This window comes from Bipolaris oryzae, assembly GCF_000523455.1.
Source record: "Bipolaris oryzae ATCC 44560 unplaced genomic scaffold scaffold_14, whole genome shotgun sequence".
NCBI classification, from domain to species: domain Eukaryota; kingdom Fungi; phylum Ascomycota; class Dothideomycetes; order Pleosporales; family Pleosporaceae; genus Bipolaris; species Bipolaris oryzae.
Window position 1 is genome coordinate 98,330 of NW_006911290.1, and position 15,874 is coordinate 114,203.

A 15,874-nucleotide genomic window follows, 5' to 3' on the forward strand; every position below is an offset into this window, starting at 1 on the left:
AAGTCATGGCCTCTTTTTTTAGGTTTGTTGACTGGCCGAATTTCGGGACTGCACGGGAAGGTAGGTACGTGGGTACGTACACATAAGCATTGGAGGGTGGTGGGGCGGCCGGAGTCCCCAACGCGCCGCCACCCTAAAGCGGGGTAGTGAGGCTTGCACTATATGGCTTTTGCGGGAGGGATGTTCCTCGGAGAAGGAAGCGAGGCTTTTGCAGATCATGTGGGCTAGTCTTTTGAAATTGGAGAGAACTACGGGATAGCTGCAATGTGCGGAGGGCAAAAATCCAAAATGAATACTTTTTTTGAGTGGGCTATGTCTAGGCTTGAAAAAGGTGGTATCGCATTTCGCACCTTAATTGGCATCACCGTTGTAGTCCGAAATCATTCTCAAAACATATTTTATCTTGCATGTGTTGAATAACAAAACGGATAATGTCATATTTACCATGAAATACGAAAAATGTACATCACATGCATGAATGTCTAAACCTATAATCCTTACAACAATAGCCCGCCACATACCGATCTATACGCTGGAGAAGACACCAAAAATCAAAGTAGCAACCCAACCTCTACTGCCTTTACTCAACTAGGTTGACCAATATCCCAAGCGGGATCAAGGATATCAGCGTTGAACCAATCCAGCGATGGCTGCGACTGGAACAACTGCCACATCATGTTATCGTTCCAGGAAGAATTCATCATCCCATTGTTTGTATCGCCATCACTACTGGACAACATATCAGGGCCATGGTTGTGAGGCATTGACGTAGGATATGGCGCCAAAGACGTGGTGGGATCCGAGGTCGGTTGTTGCATTTGGTTTTGTGCGCTTGGGCTCCCTACCAGGGGCTTGCAAAGACCGAGCAGTGTTGCGCAGAGCCGATGCAAACGGTTGACGTATTTGTTCTCTGTAACGAGTGACGAGATGCAATCGATGACATCCTCGAGAAGCTGAAAGTCGCGAGGATCAGAGGTTCCAACTACGTTACAGAAGACGACAAAGAACGGACACAGAGGATGTGAAAACAAAGTCCTATATAATGTAAGCAAGCCATACGTAGACCCAGACACTATATCTTACCATGATAGATATGGGTCAAAGCCTTCAATGAAATGATCCAGGGTCCTTGCGAGCTGTTCGATCATCTTGACACATTCGAGCGCCTTCCGTGCACTCTGAAGACACTCTTCTCGCTCCAGATAGTTCGTCGTGACAGTGGGGCTCAACCTGTGAACAGACGTCAAGATGGAGAAGTACTTGAACTCCATGCTTTTGTAGTGGATAAGAGCGTCGGTCCTACTGTCCAGGAGGTGCAATTGACGCTCCTACGCAGCAATTAGTATTTTCGCACCAATCGTAATTACAGACCGGGTAGGTTACCTTCTCCATCAGAATATATATGTCTTTCATCTGAGTTCTTAACTGGGCTACCTCTTCTTTCATAGCACCCGGCGATCGTTTGGTGCGCTGAGGGAGGGATAAGTCTAGAATTTTGTCTTGTACAGAGAGCAACTCTAGAACACTCATTGGATTCGAAGGGTCTGCTCGCAGCTGGTCGTGAATTTTGATTTGAAATTTGGGAAGTGACCTCGGTCGAAGAAGCAACAGACTCATGGTACTGTCAAGCTCTGCACATTGAGCAACTACGGCGTAGATCTCGCGCTCCTCGTCAGTCTCTGGCACCGTCTTGTCAATATTGTGGTATCCGAGGGCTACAATTGTTTGTGATGCGTGAGCTGTGAGCTCCCAGCACTGTACTGGGTTGCCTATGATTTGCATCATGATCGCCTGTATATGATGAGCTACAGAGTAATATTGACAGGGTCAGTTGACTTACTCCTGTCACCAAGGCCTGCACTAGAAGAAGCGAGGGTGATGTCATGAAGCTTATGTTGTCCAAGGCGGTCAGTGCGGCTACTATGTGATCGTATTCCATCTGCTGAATTTGCTTTTGCACTGCAGCGCTTTTGGGAGCTTGCAACTGGCTAGCATACATGACGGCAGCTGCTTGGAAATGCACGATAACCTTGTAGAGATTCAAGGTTTTGTCATCGGCAGCGCCTGCCATTAGAGCAAGAGCGATTCTCTCAATGGCCTTGGCCGGTAGGTGATCGATAGTATGATGGCGAACGGCGGCTTCACTCCGTGCCTTGAACTCATCTAAAGTGGCTGTCAGCCTGCTAGTCAACCGCGAGGCAGGTGAACATACTTCCGAGAATGACATTGACAATTTCGCGCTGGGAAAGGTCTGTGGAAATGTGCATCGACTTGTCAAAAGTACTGCGGTCTGTCAAGTTTTGTGCAGGCGCATGTGACAATTGATCAACAAAGGACATGGCAGTCTCCAGGACCGAGCGTTGGTGTCCTGATAGCAAGCCATTGGTAGATAGCTCTTTGGTAATGTGTAATCGAGCTTCGTTTGCTGTTTGCGAAGTCGAATCAACTTCTGGCGTGGTTGGAGGCAATGATACTTCTTGAGAGCTAGTTGTACGTTTCCTTTTTGGTGGTCGATCGGGTGTTGCTTCAGTGCTTGGCTTGACAGAGGCGTTTGTCATATCAGGCTCCTGCATTGGATTGGGAGGACTGCGATGAGCGCCATGTAGGGAGTGTTCTAGAGAGGAGAGTCTCTGTACAAGCGCCTGTATTTTATCATCGCTGTACAATTGTTAGACGTGAGCACGAGGACTTGACAAAAGCCTCCACAGTGGGGCAAGCGCAAAGCTTGGTGTTGCCACTGCTGCTCTTGCCAGACGCGGTGTACTAGAATGAGCGCGGGGTACTTACGTTCGGACCTTGGGTCGGGGAACACGCTTGTGCCTGTTCCGCAAGCATTCGGCCTTGGCCGCTACGCAGTTTGCACATGGCTCTTTGCGGTCACATTTGACCTGGTGGCAGTCAGTGTCGGATGCAGGATACAGACAAGTTCCGAGACGGTTGGCCAGCGAAATTTGGTTAAAGCCACGGTCACCCGGCGACTACAAGGGGATGGTGGAGAGAGTGGAGGTACCTTTCGGGAATGGCACAAATCGCACGCGGGAACACCCCCGTGAGCAACCCAGTTCTCTTCCGGCATTAAGTAAGCTGTTTCTCGACGTATGTAAATTCTGGGAAGAGTCCAGCCACAGTGACTACTTGGGGTGTGCAGAGTGTTTGAACTCGGTGGTCTTGGCAAATTAACCGGAGAGAAGCCGCTCCGAGGGCCGAAGTGGCAGGCACGACCCTTGCAGCCTCAAACGACGCGTTGCTGCTTCACAATTTGGGCGTGGCCTTGTCAGCAGGCTCAAACTCTATCATAGCTTCATTAGATGATTTGGGGGCTAGTGCCATGTCCATGTGTCAGGAAAGCGTCTTTTGTATGGGCCTTGCAATTTCTCCTGTCAGCACACACGTCAGGCGTTGCATCGTTGCCCAAAGCAGACAGGAAAGAGTGCTGGATTGGGAGTTGGCATTGCGAGGTGGTGCCGTGGTTAATCGCAAAAAGAAAGCATATCAGTGGGAGAGTAGCGCATGCATCCAGGCACGGGATGGTTGTGGCAGCAGCATGACGTGCGTGCGGGTGAGTTGGCGTGTACATACTTACGACACACATCAGTCGGGAGGAAGGAGGCGGCAACGTGAAAAAGAAGACGAAGAAGAAGAACAGCAAAGGTCAGCAAACTGGTTTTTACGTGAACCCACGGTATTTCCGTTTCGAGACGAGATGGATGCGCACACATTTGCATTGCACAGCGTCTCCACTGTCAACGGGTGCTCCCGTGGGCTAGCCCTGTTTGGCAGGAGGAGTCCATCAGACATGAATGCACCTGGCCAGAAGCAACGGGCTGCAGGGAGAAACTATGGGAATATGGCGGGTTTGCGGGATGAGCGTTTATTGCGCGAATGGCAGGGCGGGCGGCGGGCTGCAGATGACGAAATAGTCGGAGGGGGCATACATGCAGTACAGTCACGGCGTGGAGGTGCGGGCAGAGAGCATTTTCTTTTACCTGATGGGTTCCACCACTGGATCAAGGACGAATGGAAATGACGCTGCCAGTCCACGTTTTCCCGAGCATGTGCGTGGTCGGCTGGCGACGGTCTTGGCAGCGGATGAGTCAGCAGGGAGGCGACGACGACGACGAGAGGGCAGGGGAGTAGGATATGTGTGTAGTACGGACGTAAGTAAGTGTGTAGTGTAGTGGGAATGGGCGCAAGAATGGGCGCAGATCAGTGCACGTGTTTGGAGCATGCAAGTACATAACAGGGCAATTAATTGCTGCCGGCGTGTGTCATCCAAGCAAGGGGCCGTGGCTGTGTGGCGCCGGGGGGTCAGCGTCGAGCCCAGCACTGGGGCGAGAGCGGGCAGCATGCCAAAGGCAACATGCAGCAGCGTCACCGCTCCATGGCCGGCGGCGGGGGCGCATTACTTATCAAGTACTCTGCACAGTAAGTACACAGCCAGCAGCAGCCAGCAGCCAGCAGCATGGAATCTTCTGCGTTAATGGCGCCATGTGGGCGGCCCAATCAGAACAAGACCAGCGGCTGGCAGCGTGGGGGACAGCGGCGTCGTGTCTGTGTGTGTGCATGTCGCGATAAGGCAGCGGCGGAGCCCACAACGTCCCGCCACTCGCCCTCGCCGCCCCTCATTGGCCCGCGTCTGCCCACGAGCCGCCATTCTTATCTCTTTCTCCCGCCCAGCTCACACACACACCCTCCCTCTCCCTCACACATGCAACCCAAACCCTCCAGCTTTCCACCCACCCACTACCCACCACCCACCATCCCCCCCAGCCATTGCCATGACAGGCCTGCGCATCCCCGGCGCGGGAGCTAGTTCGGGCCCAAAAGAAAAGAGTACCTGCACACCCGCCATGGCCCACGCTTGCACATGCTGCTAAAGCCTCCTCCCACGGACGAGTGCTCTACTCTTTTCGTAGCCCGCCCTCCCTGCCTGCCTGCCTGCCTGCCTACTATTACTCTCTACATACCTACACACATACACTCTACTTGCCGCGCCCAATCGCCCCTCTTCCCTCGCCCACCCACGGCCGCACACGTCCCCCGTCCATCCCTTTGATTGTGCCTTTGCCCACTCGGATGCTCCCGTGCGCCCCGTCTGTCCGGCTCTGAGGGTGAGTACTTAGTGTAGTCGTCGACGATTGCTTATCTTGTGCCTCCAGCCGCCCAGGCTGCCCTGCCCACTTGCCTGTGCCTGTCCATACCTACATATACATTAGTCGAGCCTGGCCACCCCCAGCTAACTCAACTGCCCCCCCATCTAGCCACACGTCCACGCTCATTTCCCTCCTGCCCACTGTCCTGCTCTCCATCCCTCTTGCCGGCCTTCGATGAGCCGCCGGGTGCTTTCCCAACAACCACGCTACCATCACCACCGACCCAGGTCGACTCCCCATGTTCCTTGACAATACGCAGCCTCCCACCCACCTGCCTGGAAAGCCGGCGCCGGCCCAAGACGCTCAGCTGCCACGCGGAGAATGTACCTTCATCCTCTCGTCTCCGGCCGACAATGGCGCCCGCCAGCGCTGCTCCTGCCGCTGCTTCTATCCGGACTCCATGGTCCGCTCGCTCTGCGGCTGTGGGCACCAGGCTTGGATCCACGAGGCCGAGCCCGCTTCCGCCGTCTCAATGGACGCATACATGCACGCAGTAGACCAGATGAAGCAACTGCAGCGTGAAATCAGGCGCTTCGAGTCGTTGGAGCACGACCTCAAACAAGAACTGTTCCGCGAGAGAATGGCGCGCGAAGAACTCATCAGGACCAACAATGCGGTCCAGGCTCGCATATACCAAAACATGCAGCTCTTGAAGCTGTCCATGGACGATCGCGTCGAGGCTGTCGTGGATAGAACTACGGAGCTCAGCGACCAAATCAAGTTGCAGGGCGAGCGCTTGACCATGGTTGACGAGTTTAGCATGGAGTTGGAAAACAGAGTCGATCGCATCGAGCAGTTTGGCGACATATCAAGAGGCCAAACACCTGCTCCTGCAACACCCAAAGCACGCCGCGCAACTCCACAGGCGCCGCCAGTGCCACCGCTGCCAGCTTTGATGCAAGCAAACCATACTCTTGGCCAACTTCCCATCCGCAATGACAAAAAATACCCCCTGTCGTGGAGCGCCTGTGTCATCTTTGTGCCTCGTAAGTCGCAAAAGTTCGCCTTCGACCCCGACAGCAATGCGTATCGCCGGTGTGCATCGCGCAAGTTGCACCAAAATATTGAATTTCCCAGCCAGGACAGCTCCTGTTTTGCAAATCACATTGAGACTGCCTTCAAGGGCGTCTTCCGAGGAAGACCATGGATGCCAATGACTGGTCACCGGCCCGCAGACGAGCCATTTGGCCGCATAGCCCTTACGCTTCTGCCTCCCGATCTTGTGCATCGCGCAGTATGGGATTTCCCATTCCTGGAAGATCATTGCATCGCTCATGACAAGATGCAAGGAGATGTTCTCTACATCACTCTCCAATACGAGGACGTAACCTGGAACGAGATACGCTTCCTCCCTCCTGTCACTGGTGCCAACGACACGTGCTGGGAGCACGACGAAGAGCTCGACGGCACCGCCAAATACAAGAGCTTGGACTCAGAGATTATGTACGATTACCAGGATCCTCCTCCTACCTATTCATCTCGAACTCACTCCATGGCGACTAGGGCGCCTTCGGGACTGGATGTCCTTGCTAACTCGGCTGCTATGCTGAGTCCTATTGAGCGTATTCAGACGGCGTCGTCTACTCGCTCGTCCAGGCCGGCTCCTTTGAGCCCCATCCAGCGTACGCCAACACGTTCGTCGAATCACTCCACGGCTACTCCTCGCTTTTCATCTGAGCGGAGTAGCCTTCGCAGCTTTGACAACGAGACTACTGATGACGAGCACCGCGACAAGAAGCCCAAGCTGCGAATGAAGCAAAGCATGCCTCACGTCAGCACTGGCACCCATGCACAGCAGCCCATGTATGTCTCGGGTCGTTCAAAGCGAAAGATGCCTGTAAGGGAGAAGGGCCCGAAGGAACCGCTACACTTCAATGTCGCTGGCGTCGCCAAGGGCGGTCTTCACTTTTTACATCCACGCTCATCAAAGGGCAAAGAAGTTGCTCATAATCCGTAAAAAGACGATGCTTAGTTCCTCGGAACTGACACGGACATATTTTCCTATGTTCATTTGGTAGAGGCGTTTACAAGTAAAAGCCTCGCTCTTCAAGGATACCCATTGGCGTTGTATAGTATGAACTCATGTTTTTTATTTTACTCGAGCGCAGTTTTGTTATTGTCTGGATATTACTGGATGTCGTACATACTTATAGTCAACATTGGTCGGGCATCATGACTTGTCTTTCTTTTCTGTTCTGCCCTCAACTATAGACGGTCTGGAAGAAAAACAAGCGTGTCCTTTTTGTTTGCTTTCAGGCAGGCCTTGTGCTAGCAGGCAACATTACAAAAACCGCAATTCTACTTGTGCAGCACACGACCCAGTGCCATCTTGTCTCTCTCGGCAAAATCCTCTCCTACTCCTTGGCAACTTTCAACTATTTGATAAGGAGGCATTAGCCGTGTCTCCGCATTTGCAGCCTGCAATCTAAAGTTTCGCTCTATCCGGGAATTTGTCGTGCTGCTGTGGAGCAAAAGATTGAATAGGATGACTGTGTAGTGATCAAAGCATGATAACAAATAGTCTTGATTGATAGCCGCTATCGCACGCTTTCTTGTGTAACCGAGGCATGTCGCGCTGATAACGGGGCCCCGCCTATTAAATAGTGCCAAGATAAGATGGAGAGAGTTTACCGCTCTGGAGATTTGCCAGAAATGACTGCATAGGATTTGAATGTATGTTTCATGTCATGTATCTCTGTGGCGTTTTCTTTGTGCGCCGAGATGATGGTGCAGCATCACTAATCGATTTGTCCACTTTGTCGCATACGTTGTGGGCAGTACTGTTCCATAGAAACATAGAAAAACTAGTGAGATAAACAGCACATTTGATATCTGGCATAGCTATGAGATACCATGTTTCTCGTTTGTTGTTGTTCGAGACAGAACCGCAGTGCCTTCTCCAACTCCTTCGTCTACGTCCGTGATGCGGAGAAAGGTAGTATCAGTGGAGCCCGTACCACCTACCCCACCTCCACTCCAACCATACCCACAGCCATCAACATCTTCAGCCCTACATACCTGCCAACGAGGGAATTTCAACACAACTGACAAAAAATCAGCTGGTGCGAAAAAATACAGTTTGCATCTGCAAACAGACAAACTAGTAAGCGACCCTATGGTTGGAATCGCAAGCCCTTCTCTCCGAAATCGCTTCCCAAAGCGGCCCGTTTCTTATCATCTACTAACCCTTTTATCTCCACTCCGCACCTCATCCAACCCCAAACTCCTTCTGATCCCTACACGCCGATCCCGCGTTGAACGGTGCAGCAGTCCCCCGAACCACTCACAGCAGGCGTGCCACGAGGGTAACATAAGCGGTATTGGTCAAAACCTGGAAAGGGTTACGTCGCGGCGAACGTGTGGCTGCACAGGGATTGAGCTTAGCGCATACTCCATGGCAGGCGTCTTGATGTAACTCCACGGCAAGAAAGGTTGTACGATTGACTGACTAGCAAGTTGGATTGCATGATACGGATGGTGATCCGATCAGTCATACAAAAAGGCTGCTGATTCCCAATGTCTTGATTTTTCTTCCCTCCGTCGCGTCTCGTGGTTGTTCTTCTTCCTTTTTTTGCTCGTTTCCATCCCAACCTGTTGGACCCTCGTCTCGAGGACAGCTTGAACTCGCATCCTACAACCCCGCCATTGCAGTCGCGCAGGCCGAGAGAAAAAAAAGAACATGTCGGAGCATCAGGACCCAGAGTTGGCCAAGGACGATGGCCTTAAAGTCACTGCTTCGGCCTCATCGTCCAAACATCCGGTTCCTGTCGAAGGCACAACTCAACACCTCCCCAGCTACGAAAACGAAAAGGCTTTAACATGGAAGTTCGATATCCGAATCTTGCCGATGCTGGCCGTGATGTACCTTTTTAATGCTCTTGATAAGGGGAACCTAGGAAATGCCAAAACAGATGGTATGGATAAAGACTTGCATTTCAAGGGGAATCAGTATAATATCATGCTGAGCATCTTTTACGTGCCATACGTAATTTTTGCACCCCCAGTTGGTATGCTGGGAAAGAAGTACGGTCCACATCGTGTACTACCAATTATGATGTTTTGCTTTGGCAGTGCGACGTTGCTGGCCGCCAGTGTACAGAATTGGAGTGGCATGATGGCGTTGCGATGGTTTTTGGGTAAGTCATGTGATGCGTGGATTCACGAATTCGAGTCTAGAAACGTTTATGGACTAACTGGGTGAATAGGAATGGCAGAGAGCGCCTTTTTCCCTCTGGTAATCTACTACCTGACTACATTCTACCGCCGTGGCGAACTCGCACGACGCCTTGCTATCTTCTACGCTGCCTCGAACATTGCGAATGCGTTCTCCGGACTCCTCGCTTTCGGTGTATTTCAAATTCAGTCCAAATTAGACTCCTGGAGGTATCTGTTCATTATTGAGGGCTCGCTTACAGTTCTCTTTTCCTTCTTCGCATACTGGTATCTCCCCAAGAACGCGTACGAAGCCAACTTTCTCAACGAAGCAGAGAAAGAATTGGCCTTCACCCGTATTCAGATTGACTCTTCGTCCGTCGTCAACCAAGAGTTCAACCTCAAAGACGCACTTGTCATCTTCAAGGAACCATCGACATACGGATTCCTTGTCATCGAAATCTGCCTTGGTGTACCCTTGCAATCGGTATCGCTCTTCTTGCCGCAGATTGTGGGTAGATTGGGCTACAACAAGATCAAGACGAACCTTTACACAGTCGCACCAAATGTCGTCGGTGCATGTGTTCTCCTCATCCTGGCCTTTGCCTCGGACTATACGCGTCTTCGGTCCCCTTTCATCGCCCTCGGCTTCCTCCTGACTTTCATCGGTTTCATCATCTATGCCACTATTGACGTCGAGCATTCGCTTACTGTTGCCTACTACGCCTGCTTCATGATGACGTGGGGAACATCTGCGCCCTCAGTGCTGCTCTCTACATGGTACAACAACAACGTCGCAGACGAGAACCGACGTGTGACACTTACCTCTGTTGGTGTGCCGCTAGCAAACTTGATGGGCGTTGTAAGCTCGAACATCTTCAGACCTCAAGATGCGCCAGCGTACATCCCAGCTCTGGCTACGACGGCGGCGTTTGGGGCCACAGGCTGCTTGTGTGCGGCGCTGTTGGGCACATATATGATGATTGATAACAAGAGAAGGAATGCTCGTCAGGGCGTCAATCTCACCGCCAAAGACGTGTCAACAGAGAAATTAAGAGATGGACCAAAGAACCCAGAATTCAGATGGTTCTTGTAAGATTTGCTTGTGGGATTCAATCGGAAAAGTTTCAATTGCGAATTATTTAGACTGAACATAGCAACTATTACTCAAAAACGAATCGTTGCACATTTAGAAAATACGGTGTAAAAAAGAATGTTGTACGTCGAACAAGAAATCGTGTACACTGCGAGCTTGAGCCAGGGGACGGAAATGCTCCTGAAGCCACCGTGCCTGACATGGTCACGCGTCCCCCGGTTCCCCGAATAAGCACGAGACAAGTGCGGAGGCTAGCGCATTGTCGTGTCTGCCTCGCCGCCAACTTGGCTCAGCAAGTAAAGGATGGTAGACGCAGAATGGCTGGACTAGATTAGACTGTATGATGTACAGCTACAAAAACATGGATAATCGTGGATGAATCGACCGCACATGCAGTAGCTGAAGGTAAGCATCAGTCCTGGAGGGATCACCGGGCTCAGCGTTAGCGCCATCTCTTATCGCCGAGGCTGGTGCGGCGGCTCCTACATCATTCGTCGCGCAACCTCACGCGCCTCACTTGCGGCCCCAAACCATCACGGGTCCCAGCTTGGAGCTTAAAGCTGCCTAGTACCTTGTTGTCGCCGAGACTATCTATACTCATTATTCTATCCATCCTTCTTCCTCCATCACTCCTGCGCATAGCGCTCTTCTCTCCTTGTAAGCAACGGTTGATTACGTTGCGTCCGATACGCATCCGATTACTCTACGAGCTTCAGTGAGCTCTGGGAGCTCCAACCCATCTTCATCATGGCGGTCAAAGCAGCGGTGCCATTTCTCGTGGCGATGATGCTGTTGACAGGCGTATGCAATACACTGTTGACAAAGTATCAAGTATGACAACCCCCCTTGCCATGAGTCAATGAGCTGGAATGCTGACGCCTGTGACCAGGACATGCAATGCGTCAAGAACTGCGACTCGCCTTCGCCGAAATACAAGGAACACTTTGAGCAGCCTGTCCTCCAGACGCTACAGATGTTTATTGGAGAGATGGGCTGCTGGCTTGTCATCGGCGCGTTCACCCTCTACCAGCGATACGCGACTGCGAAGGCAGGCTACGAGCCCGTTCCTGGCTCGGCTACCCCGGCTCCAGATGATGTTAGCGAGACAACCCCTATTGTGAACCCGTTGAAACCTGCGCATCCCGATGATGAGGGTAGGATCCCGCTGGAAGGAAAGAGTATCTTCCTGTTGGCGCTTCCGGCGTGCTGCGACATTGCTGGAACCACCCTCATGAACGTTGGACTACTGTTTGTCGCAGCTAGTATCTACCAGATGACCAGAGGTGCGCTCGTGCTCTTCGTTGGTCTGTTCAGCGTGTGGTTCCTCAAGCGTCATCTCGGACTGTACAAGTGGTTCTCGCTCTTCGTGGTTGTGACGGGCGTTGCAATCGTTGGACTTGCTGGTGCCATCACCAGGGATGATAAAGCGACGCCTGGCCATAAGTCGATTCACGACTCTGTTGCTGGATCAGAGGTCAAGGCGGCTGCTTCTCAAGCTGCCATGACTGTCATTGGCGTGTTGCTCATTGCTGGCGCGCAGATCTTCACTGCCACTCAGTTTGTGCTTGAGGAGAGGATCATGGAGAAGTACTCCATGGAGCCCATCAAGGTTGTTGGCTGGGAAGGTGTCTTTGGATTCCTGGTCACGTTCATTGGTATGATCGTTTTGCATTTGACCATTGGAACTGGATACTTCAACGCCAGAGAGGGCCTGTACCAGATGTTCCACTACCGCGCCATCGCCGTGTCCTCGCTACTGATCATGATCAGCATCGGGTATGTATATTTCGTCTCCCCTGGTGCGATATCCACTAACTCTGTACAGTGGCTTCAACTTCTTCGGTCTCTCTGTTACTCGCACCGTCTCCGCTACTTCGCGCTCGACGATTGATACTTGCCGCACGCTCTTCATCTGGATCGTGTCGCTAGGACTTGGCTGGGAAACATTCAAGTGGCTGCAGGTTCTCGGTTTCGCTCTGTTGGTGTACGGAACCTTTTTGTTCAACGACTTGATCCGCCCACCGCTAAAGGCGTGTGTGGAGAGGCACCACGAGCCCCTGCTGCCTGAGGAGCCGATTGAGCACCACTAGTTTGGGCGATGCAAAGTAGACGGGTAAAGACGCATTGTGTATGCGGGACTTGGAGGGTGGCGTTTTTTCTGGCGCACTGGCAGAATTCACAGAATATCTTTGTTTTATCACTATATTAAATCACATCATATCATACATACAATCAATCAATCACAAATTGCAGCCAGTTCAATGCTTTGCTTGTCTGGGTGTGGCAGGGCAGATCGTGGCTATCTTATCAGCTCTGTGGCTGGTGGCCAAAGTGGTCCGAGCTTTACTTAGCGCGCACTCACCTCGCTAAGGACGTCGATTTCGTATGTGAGCATCTCGACTTCGATAACAACGGCTCGACTTTTCTGAACACCCACGCCCGGAGTTCAGTTACGCCCATCGACAGTTCGACAAAATGGCCACCACTCAAACCGCAATGTGAGTATCTCCGGTCGCCACCGCGGCAGCCGAGCGCGCAATTAGGAATGGCTACTGACGGCATGCAGCTCCAAGAGGAGAAAGTTCGTTGCTGGTATGATATATCCTTTCCACATTTAGAGGACAGAGAAGAAAGAGTTTGGAGAGAATTAGAAGCACAGCTACATTGAGTCCTCGCCGCCAGGACTGTAGTGTGTCGGATGCGAGATGTCGAAATAGTGCGCACACAGAAATAGTTGGCTAACTAAACACCCACAGACGGTGTTTTCTACGCCGAGCTGAACGAGTTCTTCCAGCGCGAGCTGGCCGAGGAGGGCTACTCCGGCGTCGAGGTCCGCGTCACCCCCACTGTTACCGACATCATCATCCGCGCCACACACACCCAGGAGGTTCTTGGAGAGCAGGGTCGCCGCATCCGTGAGCTCACCTCGCTCATCCAGAAGCGCTTCAAGTTCCCCGAGAACTCCGTCTCCCTCTACGCCGCCAAGGTCCAGAACCGTGGTCTCTCCGCCGTCGCCCAGTGCGAGTCCCTCCGATACAAGCTTCTCAATGGTTTGGCCGTCCGAAGGGCCTGCTACGGTGTGCTGAGGTTCATCATGGAGTCTGGCGCCAAGGGTTGCGAGGTCGTCGTCTCCGGAAAGCTCAGGGCCGCCCGTGCCAAGAGCATGAAGTTCACTGTATGCATCCTTGTTATCGTCATTTTAGGAATGGCATACTAACAAGCGCAGGACGGTTTCATGATCCACTCCGGTCAGCCCGCTAAGGACTTCATTGACCACGCCACCCGCCACGTCCTGCTCCGCCAGGGTGTGCTCGGTATCAAGGTCAAGATTATGCGCGGCTCCGACCCCGAGGGCAAGGCCGGCCCATCCAAGTCTCTTCCCGACTCCGTTACCATCATCGAGCCCAAGGAGGAGCAGCCCGTTGTCCAGCCCATGTCGCAAGACTACGGCGCCAAGGCCATTGCCGCTCAACAGGCAGCGGAACAGGCCAGGCAGGCTGAGCAGGGCGAGGGCGAGGCCCAGCCAGCTGGTGAGGGTTACTCTGGTGAGCAGTAGGTTTGATCTTTACTGCGGGCGCAATGAGGTTACGAAAAAGGCATTTAGCGAAAGGTTATGATGCCGTTACGAACCCTGACATAAATTCCTTTGCACTTTCGGAACGGGCTGGGCTGTTTTTGGTAGGGAGGGAATAAGGAGTCTCTACTGCTTCACTGCTATGTACTCAATGAAACCACCCAAATATCAAAGATGGCTTTGACCAACTGAAGGTTTTTCGTCGCATCGCATTTGTTTTGTTCCTTTGCATTTATTTCTGGGTTGTCTGATCGGAAAAGTTATAGTTGATGGTATTTCCTAGTCATGTTCCCTTTACCCATGTGTCGCGTCTCATGCGTTGCCCTATTGGGACATGATCCCGGGTCTTGAGTTCGGAGCTACTACCCCTCTCACCGCAATGCCTAGCATGTCATCTGTTTCGAAACACTGCAGGTCTATACAGTGGGTCTTGTCATCCTAGGTTTAATTGGCGGAAGTAATGTTCACGATACTTTATTTTCGGGTCTTTGCGACATTCTAGAGCGCGATGTGATCAAAATAAGGCAGGCGGATCACCACTGTCAGCCGTTTGTCCGTTAGCCATGTATTACAGGACCTCAAGAAGTGGATGTTCAAGCATGGGATATATATTGAGCATTCATCCTTTGCGCGTATAGCTGTTCTGACCCAACCCTACACTCTTTCTCTCATACTCTGACGCGACACGCTCACGATGCGTCTCACGCACCTCATCTCGACGCTGCTCTGCGCCAGCAACACCGTCCTCGCGGCGCTCCCCTACAAAGGCGTAGACTGGTCCTCTCTCCTCGTCGAAGAAGCCGCCGGTAAAAAATACAAAAACTCCGCGGGTACCGTGCAACCCCTCGAAACCATCCTCAAGTCCTCCGGCGTAAACACCGTCCGCCAGCGCCTCTGGGTCAACCCCTCAGGCGGCACTTACAACCTTGACTACAACCTCAAGCTCGGCAAGCGCGCCCAAGCCGCCGGCTTAGGCATCTTCCTCGACCTGCACTACAGCGACTCGTGGGCCGACCCAGGCAAACAAGTCACACCCGCTGCATGGCAGAGTCTCAACCGCGAAGCCCTCATCAAGCAAGTCTACGACTACACCAAAAACGTCCTCGATACTTTTCAGCGCAACGGCATTCCCTTGAAACTCGTCTCCATCGGCAACGAAATCACCCCCGGTCTCCTGTTCCCCATTGGTAAATTGTCGGGTAGTTCGCAGGGTCCCGCGGCAAATGTCGCTGCCATTCTCAAATCCGCGTCCCGTGCAATCAAAGAGTCGAGTATGAGTCCGAAGCCCAAAATCATGATTCACCTTGATAACGGCTGGAATTGGGAGACGCAGAAGTGGTGGTATGATCTCGTGTTGGGTTCGGGTGGCGGGCTTTCGTTGTCGGATTTCGATGTCCAGGGTGTGTCGTATTATCCGTTTTATAATGCGGCGGCTACGCTGGCGGCCGTGGGGTCGTCCTTGAGTAATATGGCGAGCAAGTATGGGAAGGAGGTTATGGTTGTTGAGGTATGTTAATCTTCTTCTTCTTATTTTTCGGGGGGTTTTTTTTCTCTGGAAATACAGTGTCGTCCCTTTTTTGGTGGATTTGGAGGAGGGGAAAACAGTTTGCTGACTTGAGTTTGTACAGACTAACTGGCCATCTTGGTGCCCGAATCCAAAGTATGCGTTTCCTTCGGATACTAAGTCTATTCCTATCTCCGTGGATGGACAGACGACCTGGATGAAGGAGGTGGCTAAGCGCGTGGCTGGCGCTTCGAACGGAAAGGGTACGGGTCTTTTCTACTGGGAGCCTGCGTGGATTGACAACGCGGGTTTGGGTAGCAGCTGTGGATGGAATCTGATGTTTGGTGATGATGGAAAAGTCATGAACAGTTTGGCCGTATTTGGATCAATCTAGA

The 15,874-nt window shown here is 52.2% G+C and overlaps 6 protein-coding genes across 6 annotated transcripts; 5 read left to right on the plus strand and 1 right to left on the minus strand.

The window, feature by feature from the left end:
* Positions 1-584: 584 nt before the first annotated feature.
* COCMIDRAFT_1830 (uncharacterized protein) lies at positions 585-3,076 on the minus strand (the record flags this gene model as incomplete). The annotated part of the gene is made up of 7 exons (XM_007685858.1): positions 585-1,035; positions 1,084-1,328; positions 1,384-1,791; positions 1,841-2,163; positions 2,213-2,658; positions 2,788-2,888; positions 3,011-3,076. 7 exons carry the CDS (start codon positions 3,074-3,076, stop codon positions 585-587), a joined length of 2,040 nt encoding a protein of 679 aa, XP_007684048.1.
* Positions 3,077-3,544: 468 nt separating this feature from the next.
* COCMIDRAFT_22952 (uncharacterized protein) lies at positions 3,545-4,027 on the plus strand (the record flags this gene model as incomplete). The annotated part of the gene is made up of 2 exons (XM_007685869.1): positions 3,545-3,559; positions 3,596-4,027. The coding sequence occupies 2 exons, from the start codon at positions 3,545-3,547 to the stop codon at positions 4,025-4,027; spliced, it is 447 nt and encodes a 148-aa protein (XP_007684059.1).
* Positions 4,028-5,391: 1,364 nt separating this feature from the next.
* On the plus strand, positions 5,392-7,110 carry COCMIDRAFT_84649 (uncharacterized protein; the record flags this gene model as incomplete). Its single annotated transcript, XM_007685922.1, has 1 exon — positions 5,392-7,110. One exon carries the CDS (start codon positions 5,392-5,394, stop codon positions 7,108-7,110), a length of 1,719 nt encoding a protein of 572 aa, XP_007684112.1.
* Positions 7,111-8,832: 1,722 nt separating this feature from the next.
* Positions 8,833-12,491, plus strand: COCMIDRAFT_84770 (uncharacterized protein; the record flags this gene model as incomplete). The annotated part of the gene is made up of 5 exons (XM_007685923.1): positions 8,833-9,289; positions 9,359-10,391; positions 11,118-11,232; positions 11,291-12,177; positions 12,227-12,491. The coding sequence occupies 5 exons, from the start codon at positions 8,833-8,835 to the stop codon at positions 12,489-12,491; spliced, it is 2,757 nt and encodes a 918-aa protein (XP_007684113.1).
* Positions 12,492-12,876: 385 nt separating this feature from the next.
* Positions 12,877-13,957, plus strand: COCMIDRAFT_84844 (uncharacterized protein; the record flags this gene model as incomplete). Its single annotated transcript, XM_007685924.1, has 4 exons — positions 12,877-12,899; positions 12,968-12,993; positions 13,158-13,576; positions 13,628-13,957. The coding sequence occupies 4 exons, from the start codon at positions 12,877-12,879 to the stop codon at positions 13,955-13,957; spliced, it is 798 nt and encodes a 265-aa protein (XP_007684114.1).
* A 712-nt stretch (positions 13,958-14,669) lies between these two features.
* COCMIDRAFT_84783 (glycoside hydrolase family 53 protein) lies at positions 14,670-15,873 on the plus strand (the record flags this gene model as incomplete). The annotated part of the gene is made up of 2 exons (XM_007685925.1): positions 14,670-15,482; positions 15,604-15,873. The coding sequence occupies 2 exons, from the start codon at positions 14,670-14,672 to the stop codon at positions 15,871-15,873; spliced, it is 1,083 nt and encodes a 360-aa protein (XP_007684115.1).
* Position 15,874: the final 1 nt, after the last annotated feature.